The sequence below is a fragment of the Notechis scutatus genome, chromosome Z (genome assembly GCF_049901735.1).
Source record: "Notechis scutatus isolate UNSWTSFEM ecotype Mainland chromosome Z, rNotScu1.2, whole genome shotgun sequence".
NCBI classification, from domain to species: domain Eukaryota; kingdom Metazoa; phylum Chordata; class Lepidosauria; order Squamata; family Elapidae; genus Notechis; species Notechis scutatus.
The window spans coordinates 109485014-109498191 of NC_142025.1; the positions used below are offsets into that span (position 1 = coordinate 109485014).

At 38.1% G+C, this 13178-nt stretch overlaps 1 protein-coding gene across 1 annotated transcript; it reads left to right on the plus strand.

The window, feature by feature from the left end:
• Window positions 1-694: 694 nt before the first annotated feature.
• On the plus strand, window positions 695-10866 carry LOC148129102 (vomeronasal type-2 receptor 116-like). Its single transcript, XM_087946031.1, has 4 exons — window positions 695-1507; window positions 6043-6270; window positions 9127-9253; window positions 9968-10866. The coding sequence occupies exons 1-4, from the start codon at window positions 695-697 to the stop codon at window positions 10864-10866; spliced, it is 2067 nt and encodes a 688-aa protein (XP_087802157.1).
• Window positions 10867-13178: the final 2312 nt, after the last annotated feature.

The window sequence follows — 13178 nt, forward strand, 5'->3', positions numbered from 1 at the left end:
TAGAATGGGTAGAATTGTGGAATTACTGCTATCACACAGATTATAATCTCTTGATTTTCCCATCAAGGAACATGGTTTATCAGATGTAGAATTTGACTAAAAAAACACAGTATTGACTAACCTAGATTTCATTTCAGTATATGGCTACTTTCAAAAGTTGTGAGATGAATCCCCACTTAAAAAAATTTAGGGCATATTTGAAACTTCATGATTATTGAGGCTATCATTACATGCCTCACTGATTTCAATTTGTATATTTTAAATATAATATATGCAAGCATATGGGTTTAATATTTAAAATTTGGAGGACAACATATGGAATATTAGGTACAAGGAAAAGGGTTGAGATAGATAGATAGATAGATAGATAGATAGATAGATAGATAGATAGATAGATAGATAGATAGATAGATAGATATTGAAAGAGAGAAAGATGATAGGCAGAGAAGTAGATAGGAATGTATCAAAACAGAAATCTAGCTTTTGCAGAAATCTCTAAATTAAATGAAATTATTAAATTTTCATATTTTTAAAGTGGTTTAAATCAATAGAAAGAGAGTGCATCCATTGATACGTTCACTTTCTTTATAAATACCCTCTCTTTCTCTCATCCCTCCTTTCTTTCCTTTAGATTTCATATGGCTCATTTCAATTGGTAGCGACTGATGAATCGCGTTTCCCCCCTTTTTATTGCATGGCCCCTGATGAAGCTCTCCAGTATGAGGGTTTAGTCCAGCTCCTCTTGTACTTTGGATGGAAATGGGTCGGATTTGTCATTGCAGATGACAAACATGGAGAGCATTTCATCCAAATTATGGAACCCATGCTCTCGCAAAACAAAATCTGCTCCGAATTCATCGAAAGGGTTGACAGAAATTTCCATTTTTTTGAACCATCTTACATGGTTGATCGATGCGTAAGGCACATTACTTTGTTCACAGAGAAAACAGCAAATGCAGTGATTATACACGGAGAAAATATAGTCTTTATGTGGTTGGCCTCAACTCTACTAGTGTCCCTGGTTTTTGGTTCAACAACTTTTGATACTTCACAAAAACTTAATACACAAAAAGTGTGGATCACAATGGCACAAAATGATTTCACATTACATGCCTTCCAAAGGGAGGTTGATATGCAAAGTTTTCATGGAGCCATTTCCTTCTCAATTTCCAAAAAAGAAATTCCAGGTTTCCAACAATATATACAGGCTGTCACCCTTTCTGGGGAAAATCAGGATGGCTTCATAAAAGATTTTTGGAACCAAGCTTTTAGCTGCTCAATACCAAATAAAGATGCTCCTGAAGATGGGGAGTGTACTGGAGAAGAAAGACTGGAGGACCTTCTCACACCCTTCTTTGAAACCAGCCTACTCAGCCATAGTTACAGTATCTACAATGCTGTCTATGCTATGGCTCAAGCCTTGCATGCTGCTCACACAATTAGGACACATCAGAAGGTACAAAAGGACATGGATCAAATACAATCAAAGACAATAGAAGCCTGGCAGGTGAGATTTCCTCTTTCTTGGTGCCCTTTTAAAATATTTTCCATAGTTAAAACAGAGTTCCAGGACATAAAGACTCTATGGATCTTTGTGGGTTAGCTATCTAAACATCATAGATATTCATCTTTATTCAACATTCACACATTATCAATGTTGGCCCATTGAACATACTGTCTTTTGTTAAACATCTCAATTTTCCCTCTTTCCACACCAATTCAACTGGTCTTTAATCTTCTGCTGCCTTTTTTAGTTCTCTGGTTTTCTTCCCATTGCTTCTTTTTACACTTATCTTAAATTATCTTGCTGGAATGTCTCAAAACAAAATCACTAAGTAGCAAAATATATTTTAGTATCTAATGGGCTTGTAATCCAACAATAAGAACTAGTGTCAGGGTTCTGTCGGATGCCCTAATTAAACCATGAGCCTTGAGCCCAGCTTCAAATGAAATCCAGTTATTTATTAGGAGCAATATATCAGCACATACCCAAATGAAATCAGATCTGACTCATGTAATTCACAGCCCACCTATTACCCCCCTCCCCCAGGGTGTGTCATAAATCACATTCTCCAATGGAGCACTTTCACAGGCTGTGGATGTGCTTCTGGTTGTAGCTCCCATGCTGCTCCATCAGTTTCCCCCCTGCCCACCTATGGCAGCTTGAGAGCAGGCCAGGAATAGAACTGAATAGAATAGAATTCTTTACTGGCCAAGTGTGGTTGGACACACAGTGACTTTGTCTTGGTGCAAATACTCTCAGTATACATAAAAGAAAAGATACATTCACCAAGAATCATAAGGTACAACACTTAGTGATAGTCATAGGGTACAACAAGCAATCAAATCATACTAGGAAATAATCAATATAAATCATAAGGATGACACTTTCGGGTTGAGCCCTCCTTGCTGACAGACCGTAGATCACGACTGTCCGCGGCTCTATCGTTGGTCCGTGTTCTTTTGTTGGAGTGCCCTGATCATTGCGATCAGGCTGAAGCTGCCTTGGAAGGGCAGTGGAGTAAGGGGAAGCCACCAGCCAGGATGAAGGGAGCCGCATCTCTCCTTCTGGGCTTGGTCTTTTTCCCCCCAAAGATGACTGAAGCGGGTGGTCCAAAATGGCCACCCTGAAGAGGAGGACTCAGCTGGACTAAGATTTGTGCAGGAGTGAAGAAAGAGGTGGATAACATCTGAGCCGGGACAATTGGGCAAAACAAACAAAAAGTACCCCAGGATTAAGGTAACATTGAACTTTTAAGAAAAGAAAAGTGAGTGGTAAAAATACAAAGGGACAGGAAAAAAATAAGAAAATAATTTTGACAGCTAAGTGGGGTTTCAAACCGGAAAAGGAAGAAGCTGGAACTAAAGACTTAATTAAATTGGATTAAAATATTTTGGCAATAAATAAAATAAAGCTGGACTTAAGATTGTCAAAAAATAATAATAATAAAATTTACAAATTGGAGACTGGATTGCTCTGGAATATTGAGGTTCGAAAAACCCTAAATAATAAAATAGGGGGAAAAGGTGAAGACTTTGTATAATGGAGAGTGCCACCTTTTGACAAAAACTTGAGCTCAAACAAAAGGGAAAGCATCCTGTTTCTGAATGAACTTGTGTGGATATAACACTAAAGAAATATTGAAACAAAGTAAGAATCTTAGAAAGTGAAAGCAGAACCAGAATAAAGAAAAAAGCAAGGAAAGACTGACTGTGGGATTGATTGATGTTTTTGGTATAGACCCTGGGCTGGAATAATTGAGAACTTTAGAAAATTGAAAGAAGAAAGAAGGAAAGTAAAAGTGGTTTTTTTGTGGACTTTAATGATCATAAAATACAAGAGTGTGTAATAATGATATATCTTTGGGAATTAAACATGGAACTTAAAAATATCAGAGAATTACTACAGGAAAGAGGCGAATCACTTTACTCTGTGTTAGAAGAAATGGAAATGGTGATTGAAGAACAAAAAGAAAGAACTTCAGAGGAGGAGGAGGAGGCTCAAGGAGAAGCCATCTTAAATAGACAATTAACACAAAGAACACTGCAAAGATGAGGGGAAAGAAGGAAGGCTAAAAAGTTGATATTTAAGATGGTAATCAAAAAGGGGAATACCTGTGAAATCAGGAGAGGTAGAAAGATGCAGCAGAAAAGGGAAAGGGAAGATATCAAGAAAGAGAGGGATATAAACTGGAATGAGAAAAGATATGGGAAAAAGAGGGGGAGGAGAGGCAGTAAGAAACAGGTGCAGGAAATAAAGAAACACGGAAATAGTAAAATGATGAAAAGAAATTGTTTTTATAGAGATAATGGCTGATGAATTAAAAAGGGGATTCTGCAGGGTGACAAGGGGTAACAAGAATATATTTGCAATTAAAAAATACTTAGAAAATAGGGTAATATAGATTATTAAAGGAGGGATAGATACTGATAACTCTTATTAGATGAATATATATTTTTATCTTTAAAAGAAAAGTTAAGGTCTATTGAAGAAATTGTAATAATTGAAATGAATGTGAAGATGTTTAAAAATGAGGTCAATATCAGTGACCAAGAATTAAATAGTCAATTTTTCCCTTTTACTTTTTTGAAATTAGAAATAAAATTACGGGGGGAAATATATTGAGGAATCCAAATGAAAAGATGTAATTATTATTATTGTAACTACTTAAAAATAAAGGTTTATTGGGAATTAAGATGACAGAATAAAGGTATATTTTAACCACTGAGGTGTCACACTCAAAGCAATAAAAGGGGGGAAACCTATGCTTGTTTCTTTTTCTCTTGTGTTAAAACTTTAAGGTATTAATCTAGAACTTATAGAAAGAATGTGTGATGAAAAGATAATATGACAGGTTAAAGAACTATTTTAAATTAATAAGCTAACACAGACTATTAAAAGGAAGGAGAATAAAGCTTGTTATATCTATATATCAATATATCAATATATCAATATATCAATATATCAATATATCTATATCTATATCTATATCTATATCTATATCTATATCTATCTATCTATCTATCTATCTATATCTATCTATCTATCTATCTAGACATCTATATATGGCATTCCAGCTTTGTTCGAATTTGGTAGTAGTTGTGCTTTTAAAGTTGTAGCAACGTTTCGGCAGAATCTCATCTGCCATCATCAGGCTTCTGTATAGTGTTCCTCTGATATATATGTTTTCTTAAGTTTTCGTGGGTACTTACATGTATGACATTCAGCTTTGTTCGGGTATTTTCCCACGTCATTGTAGGAAAGGGGTGAGGTCAATAGTAGACAGTCTAAGGTTAAAGTGTTTGGGGTTTGAGGAAGAAACCACAGAGTCAGGTAGAGTATTCCATACATTGACCACTCTGTTGGTGCGGTTAACCTTGAGTTTGTATCTATTGTGTGCTCTTGTTATGGTTGAAGCTGAACTATTCATTGACAGGTAAGTCATTGCAATGTATGATTTTATATACCATACTTAGATCAGACTGAAGACGGCGTAATTCAAGGTTTTCTAAGTCTAGAATTTCAAGTCTGGTGGCATAAGGTATTCTACGAGTAGAGGAATGGAGAACTCTTCTTGTGAAATATTTCTGGACTTTCTCAACTGTGCTAATATCAGATACGTAATGTGGGTTCCAGACTGATGAGCTGTATTCGAGTATTGGTCTAGCAAATGTTTTATGTGCTCTAGTTAGTAGTGTGATATTACCAGAGAAAAAGCTACATAAGATTAGGTTAACAACTCTTAATGCCTTTTTGGCTATGTAGTTACAGTGGGCTCTAGCACTTAGATCATTAGAGATGAGTATTCCAAGATCCTTTACAGAGCTTGGATCATCAACAAGGTCTTGACTATTCAGCTTGTATTTTATTTTCTGGTTTTTTGTTTTTTTTTTGCCAATATGTAAGACAGAGCATTTATTTGTTGAGATTTGTCTGGCCCTGGTGCTTTTCCTGGCTTGTGTCTGTGAAATAGATCTTGCAGTTCTTTTTCTGTGATCACCAGAGGTTGTGAACCCAATGGGTTGGGGGCAGTTGTAGAAGGCTTGGCTGTTGTTGTTGTATTTGAGATGGGGGTTGTGGAGACAGGTGGCTGTAGTTTCCTTTCAAACCTGTAGTAAAACACATTCAGGTCATCTGCTAGTTGTTGATTTCCTTCTGCCTGGGAAAGAGGTTTGCTGTAGCCAGTGATGTTTTTAAGAGTTTTCCACATGTTTGCTACTTCATTTGTTGAGAACTGATTCCTTAACTTTTCAGAGTAGCTTCTTTTTGCTGCTCTGATCTCTCTTGTTAATATGTTTCTGGCCTGATTATATAGCATTCTGTCACCTTTTCTGTAGGCTTCCTCTTTGGAACGATGTAGCTGCTTAAGTTTAGGTGTGAACCAAGGTCATGAATGTTTTACAAGTTGACAACTAGACTGTTTCAGTCTTCCATATTTTTTTATTGCTGGGAAAGAAGCACCGAAAATTTAAAAGGGAGTGCTTTGGGGAATTGTTGTTAGAAACATATCTGTTTCATCCTTATCCTTTTTCTTCTGTAAGCTTCACTCATTTCTGCAGAGAATGTCCTTCAACAATAATGCTGGAGATGAAATTAAATTAAATGAAGAAGGAGTCCTAGAGGCTGGATTTGACATTGTAAATTTGGTTACTTTCCCAAACAACTCCTATATCAACATCCCAGTTGGAGAAATAGATCCGCGAGCTCTTCCAGGAAAAACCTTCCGCATACATCCAGACAAAATCCAGTGGCATCATGAATTCACTCAGGTACCATAACATCAACTAAAAGAACCAATTTCATATACAGTGGCTTTTCATGTGACTAGCCTTTTCTTTAGTCCATAGATAGCAACTCGCTCCTAGGATCCAATTACATTGCAGCCCAATCTTTTTCAAAGATGTGCAAAAAACAAAAGTATTGGACTGTTTAATGATGGATAATCTAATTCTTTAGAATTTCTGACCTTGTAAGGAAATTTGCTCTCAATGAATGGGAGAAATACAGTTCTATGCCCAGATGTTTGTCTCTCCAATTGGAGGAAATGTTGATATCTAAACCTTCATTCTCAACAAGTAAATCCTATGTAGCCACAGTTCAATGATATAAGTAATGCTGCCAGAGGCAAAGTCTTCAATTCTTCTAAATAAACAACAACCTCAAATTCTCAGCTCTGTTCAAATCTTCAAAGTTATAGATTCTTTCCATTAATTGCCAGTAAATTGATTGTCAGTTAGCCAGATGTTTACACTGGATTTTGCATTGTTATCCATCTATTGATTATTTCCTCTTATTTATTTATTTATTTAAAATTTATCAGAATATAAAATACAAAGAAAATGAAAATAATGGGAAATTAAGGGAGGAAAAGGGAAAAGGAATAGATGTAGGATAGAAAAGGGAAAAATGTGTTGACTTCTGACTCTTTTTAGCACAGTAGAAGATAATAATATTATAACCTCAACTTTTACTGTTACACAATATGCACTAGACATTTTTACAACAAACCAACCTAATCAGCAAGACCAAAATCAAATTTACATTTTTTTCCACCAAAAGCACAAAATCCAGAAGTAATTTGCAAAGACAAACAAAATTAGATATATTCTTTTCTTTGAATAAAACAGTTAATTTAATCATTTCTACTTTTTTTTCTTTTTCCTTGGGAAATAATACACATTTCTGCTTGTACTTGTCGATCTTTATAAACTATTTTCATTTATATTAACAAAATTTACTGTGCTCTCTCCAGTTCTTTAACCTTAAAGGGGAAAACCTTTTTATTAACATTTATTTTAAAACTCCAGCCTTTTCTTTAAAAAATATTATTAATAAAATATTCATAAAAATATTTAAAAATATTTCTAAAATCAATAAATCAAATGCATCTTTTGTTACTTCCTCCTAGCATTCATACTTCCAAATTCAATTTCAATAATATTTTATAAACTTTTAGAATTACTCGACCATTGCATTTGAGAAAAAAAATTCAGAGCCACTTTATAAAGACAAAACTAATTATGGTTTTCTTTCAATTACATATATCAGAGTTACAAAGATCCTTCCTAACTCCAATTGACTCATCAAATTTAAGTCACTCCTCCCAGGTTATCCTCATCAAATAAAACCTTTTTCTTCTCTGGAATGTCTATCAAATCTCTTTTTCTTAAGGAATTCTCAACCTGGTTAATATCTATGAAAAAAAATTCCCAAACTTGTTGCCTATGGAGATTCTCAGTCATCCAGGTCATAACTGTCCCAAAAGTGGTTTTTCAAGAGGCAACTGGACTTTCTTGGGGGTTTTGGAAGATATTTTGCTTCTTATCCAAAAAGCTGCTTCATTTCTGACTGGATGATGTGAATGGAAGGATTTATACTCCTTGCAGACAGCTGGTCATTTGCATAATTTTAGAGAGTTGTTGAGGCCACCTGGAGGTTTTTCTATGTCATTAGTGTCACCTGAGTAGTGCAAATGGGTGTGGAGCCTCTTGGAACTGTTGTTACAACACAGCCCTTTCAATAGTTCCAAGAACTGTTGCACTACCCTGCCAGATTGCACCAGCCAGGCAGATATGATGGGTGACAGGCTGGGCATCATGTAACTAGGTCCTCTGCCCTGTAGGACTTTATAGGTAGTAATCAGCAACTTGAATGTGGAAGAATATTGGAAATAATCAAACTCTGGATATAAATCTGGGCTGTAATTCATTAATTAATCTTCGGTTAAACTCAGAAGTGGGATTCTACCAGTACGGACTGGTTCTATAGAAACAGTTGCTATGATTTTGTGCAGTTCAGAGAACCAGCAAATTGCGCCACTGTCTCACCCCGCCCCACTCCGCCCAGTCACTCCTTATCTTGCATGTGCACCAACCAACTTGTCTGCATTGTGCCTTTGCCTAATTTTTGGTAAGTTGCTATTTTTCATTTTTTTTTCCCAACAATCAGCTGTTCCAACTATCAGCTTTGCCACGTGATTTGGATTAGCTAGAAAGCAGGAAATCATCAGATTTCTTGCTTTCTAGCTAATCTAAATCACTGTTGTACTGCTTTGCCTTCACCAGGAAGCTTCCCTGAGGCCCAGTCAGGGGCGGTATTCAGGAGGTTGAAGGGAGGAGAAATATTCTGAGAGCAGAGTTGAACCTTCCTTAGGACTGAAGCTTCTATTTTTCAGTGCAGACTCAGGCAGCAGATTGCAGAAAGGTAGATCTGTGAGTGAATCTGTGATTCTGCAAGCAACTCAGTCTGCCTGCCTGCTTTGCCTAAGTTTGGGTGAAAGTTGCTCTCTTTTATATAAAAATATTCAATATTTACGTAAATATTTACCATATTTACATACAAGCCATGCCCAGCGAGTCACGTGATCACCAAGCTATGCCCAGTCAGCAAGTCATGTCCACCCAGTCACATGACCACTGAGCCACACCTACAAATTAGGCCATGCCCATGGAGCCGGTTGTTAAGAAATTTGAATCCCACCCCCCTGGTTAAACTAATAAATTACGGTGAAACCATCTGAGTCTGCTACACGAGATGGCTGGCTCTCAAATTTCTCATTCATATTCATTGGCTGAAAGCAAAAACAAAAAGTTAATTCTGACCTCTTTGTTTTTTTGGGGGGATAGCTGCCTCCTGTCTCATTATGTAATGATCCTTGTCCTCTTGGAAAAATGAAGAACAAGATTGAAGGGCAGAAATTTTGCTGCTATGCTTGTGCTCCGTGTCCAGAAAAGATGATATCCAGACAAATGGGTAAGATTCATAACATCCCAATGGAACTTTGTCTGAAAGGTCTGCAGCCTAATTAAACAGAATCTCTTCAATATTATTTCAATAATTATTCAATATTATAGCAAACTTTACTGTTGCATCTCAAGGCAGGAGAAAGAAGAGCGGTCCTGTAGCCCAGCTCTCTATACTTAAAGTTGAATTTAACTCAAATGATGTGGCACTTCCCATGAAGCAAGGATGGATTAATAGGACACTTTTTGTTCTCCTCTTCTCTAGTGCAGGGCTGTCAAACTCGCAGCCCATGGGCCAGATAGGTCATGTGCTGGCCACTCCCATGCCCAACTTAGCAAAGGGTTAATAAGTCATGATACATCACTTGATGACACTGTGACGAAGTGAGTTCGACACCTCTGTTCTAGTGCTACTGCCTGTTTTCCAGGATCTAAAGCTGCTCCTTTCTCTTTTCCACTAGATGACAGATATTTAGAAAATAAGGCATGCTATTCCCTTGCTCAGAAGTGCTACTAAATGTAGTGTACTTTAATAGGCCAAAAGGACTATAATATAGGAAAATCTAAATACTTTTTCACTTCTGTACTCTTTTTTTACATGTAGGTTGAATCGAGAGTTACAAAACGGTTTATAAAATTTCTTATTTGCAAGGAAGTCTAAAAAAGCAATCATGAAACTTAGGAAAAGTTTGATTTTGTTCAGAAATTATTTTCTTCTTTTCAGACATGGAGTATTGTGACCGTTGTCCAGAGGATCAGTTTCCAAACCAAGCTCATGATGAGTGCATTCTAAAAACAAAGAATTTCCTCTCCTTTGAAGAACCACTGAGCATTACTCTGGTTTCTCTGGCTCTTCTCTTTTCCTTCTTTACAGCTTTAGTATTTACAATCTTCATTAAGCAACGGGACACTCCCATTGTCAAAGCCAACAATCGCAACCTCACCTACCTTCAACTTATCTCTTTGTTCCTCTGCTTCCTTTGCTCACTTCTGTTCATTGGACATCCCAATAAGGCCACTTGCCTCCTCCGACAAACGACCTTTGGCATCATCTTTACTATTGCTATTTCTTCTATTTTGGCCAAAACCATCACAGTCATTGTAGCATTTCTAGCATCAAAGCCAGGAAGCTTATTCCACAAATGGGTGGGGCAAAAGTTGGCCTATTCTATTGTCTGGTTCTGCTCCTTCATTCAAGTAGCTATTTGTGTTGTTTGGCTGAATACATCTCCCCCGTTTCCAGATTTGGACATGGAGACACTCTTGGGAGAAATCATAGTTGAATGTCATGAAGGCTCCATCACCATGTTTTACTGTGTCTTGGGCTACATGGGCTTCTTGGCCCTTCTCAGCTTCATTGTGGCCTTCCTAGCCAGGAAGTTGCCAGACAGTTTCAACGAAGCCAAGTTCATTACTTTCAGCATGTTGGTTTTCTGCAGTGTTTGGCTGACCTTTGTCCCCACATACCTGAGCACCAAAGGGAAATATATGGTGGCTGTGGAGATCTTTTCTATCCTGTCTTCCAGTGCTGGTTTACTGGGATGCATCTTCATCCCCAAAATCTATATAATTATATGGAGGCCTGAGCTCAACACTAGAGACCATTTAATACATAAGAAATAGAAAATAAAAGACAAGATCTAATTCTGAGCAAGCAATTTCTTGTTAGATCTTATTATCTATCTAATAATTAACTGGATCTGTACATACAGCCATCTCCAAAAACAGAAATAACTGTGTTTCCCTGAAAATAAGACCCAACCAGAAAATAAGTCCTACCATGATTTTTCAGGTTCCTTCATGATATAAGCCCTACACCAAAAACAAGCCTCAGTTAAGATTGTCAGCCGTCAACATTGTGGTTGCCCTGGAGGGAGGTGTCATGTTCAGCTTGATGTTACTCACATTAAGGGTTGCCAATTGGGGCCTGTGGGATGGACCAGGGAGGGGTGTCCTGGCTGCCTCTTGGGGATTGAGCCTCCCCATTCTTCTCTTAGGGAAAGGTAGGGCTCCTGGCAGTTGGGGTGGCGGGTGGGAGGCTAATCCCTTGTGTCCGGAGTAGCTGGAGAACAAGGTTGGATGGCTTTAACCAAGCATGCAGGGCCCATGGCATGGCACTACCCCACAAACTGACTTGCCTAGCAACATGCCTTGCCTCAGAGAGGCACATGATTCATCCCACTGGATTGTGCTGTGTGGATGCCTGCCCTGGCACAGCTGTGGGCAATCAAAGACAGGTGGCTGGACAGAGTGGGAGGGCAACTGGTTGGCATGTCTAATGGGGCAGATCATGTGCCTCCTCCTCATGCCTCTGCCTCTGCCTGCAGCTGTGCCACTGCTAGTGGTGCTGCTGTGAGTTGATGCAAAACAGATGGCAGTGTAGGAGTGTCACCATGCTGCAGCCCCTGCAACCTTGGCCCCTGACATCTAACCTTGTCCCCCCAGCTCCACTGCAGATGTGGGATGAGCATCCTGCCCACAGCCATACCCATGAGAGCTCCAGCTAATGGGAAGGCAGGAGCTCCAGTCCCCAAGAGGCAACCATTTCTTTCCTTCCCACTCGACCATGCCTGGGCCCCCACAGACACCCCCTGATCTGAGCAATGTCGATCTGTGACCATGCCCACCTTTACCCTGCAGGGCAACCACAATGCTGAGGGCTGATTATCTAACAGGAAATCACCTGAAAATAAGCCCTAATGTGTTTTTGGTAGAAAAAAATAATATAAGACCTGGTCTTATTTGGGGGGGCAACATAATAATATTTATGTGGTACCTGGTGGGGTGTTCATTGTCAGTTTTTAATAGGGTGTTCATGGCCAGCTAGTAAGTTGTTGGCTTATGTTTCCTTGTGTTGTCAAGTCCTCAGCTCTACATTGAAGTGAACAAGGACATACATTCATTTTTGCAGCTATTAAGATTGTTGGCTGAGCAGGTACAAAAATAGCCAGGGAAATTATTCAAGCCTGGGAAACAAACCCATTTCAAAAGGAGTGCTGATTTACTCCCAACTTATCAGGTACTTAGGAGCTGACAACCTGACAAGGAAACACCAGCCAACAACTTAACATCTATCACAAGTCCAAAAGCTCGGAAGATTAAACCTGTGACCCTGGTGACCAACCCAGATTGGATCTTGCAACTTTAACCTTGGACATGTATATTTGTCAAAATTCACATGTTTGTGTGTTTGGTTGACATATTAAGAGAATGTATATGGCCACACATCTTTTATGTAGATCATGGAAAAGGTGACTTTGCCAAAGTATAGACTTCAACCATAGTTACTCAATCTCAAAAAAAGGCATTTCATAAACATGTTTATTTAGCATTTCAACTAGCAAAGTTACCATCTCTCTAACTATCACAAATACTATGATTACATTAACAGGTCAATCCTCCAGTGGCAATCAAGATGCATCTGAAGGAAATACCAAGGGCAAATACTAGAATAGACATAAACCTTCAATGCATCATTCCATACGTAGGTCCATTCCTCAAAAATAATTGAAGTGTCCCCAACTAACATAGGATAAGTAAGAAAACTGCAGCCATAAATTGGGTTCTCGGGATTTTGTACTTATTTGTTGTTCTTACCATAAATGTGCAGTGCTTGTGGATTTTGTGCTAGTATCTTTTGACCACCAATCAATTCCATGGCTGAGAGATTCTCTCATATTTGAATAAGTGGCACTTGCTTCATAATCCAATACATGCAAGATATTTATGTTGGAGGAATTCTATAAGACAACTAAAATTCTGCTAAAGCCTCACAACTAGAGGATCAAAGAATATATTGTGGTAGCCAATCTGCTTGGTATTTGTTTTGGCTAATGCTTTCTTAAATTGCCAGTGAAGAAAGAAAGAGCCCCAAAATCACATAATTTGAATCAAGAGCAACTCTGTCCTTTCTGAAATCAAATTGTTTATTAGAG

Bases quoted from the DNA above. Each gene is read 5' to 3' on its own strand.
- LOC148129102 (XM_087946031.1), top strand. From the start codon at position 695: ATGGCCCCTGATGAAGCTCTCCAGTATGAGGGTTTAGTCCAGCTCCTC. The intron at 1,508-6,042 runs GTGAGATTTCCT...TTCTTCTGTAAG, and splicing joins AGACAATAGAAGCCTGGCAG to CTTCACTCATTTCTGCAGAG. The intron at 6,271-9,126 runs GTACCATAACAT...TTGGGGGGATAG, and splicing joins GGCATCATGAATTCACTCAG to CTGCCTCCTGTCTCATTATG.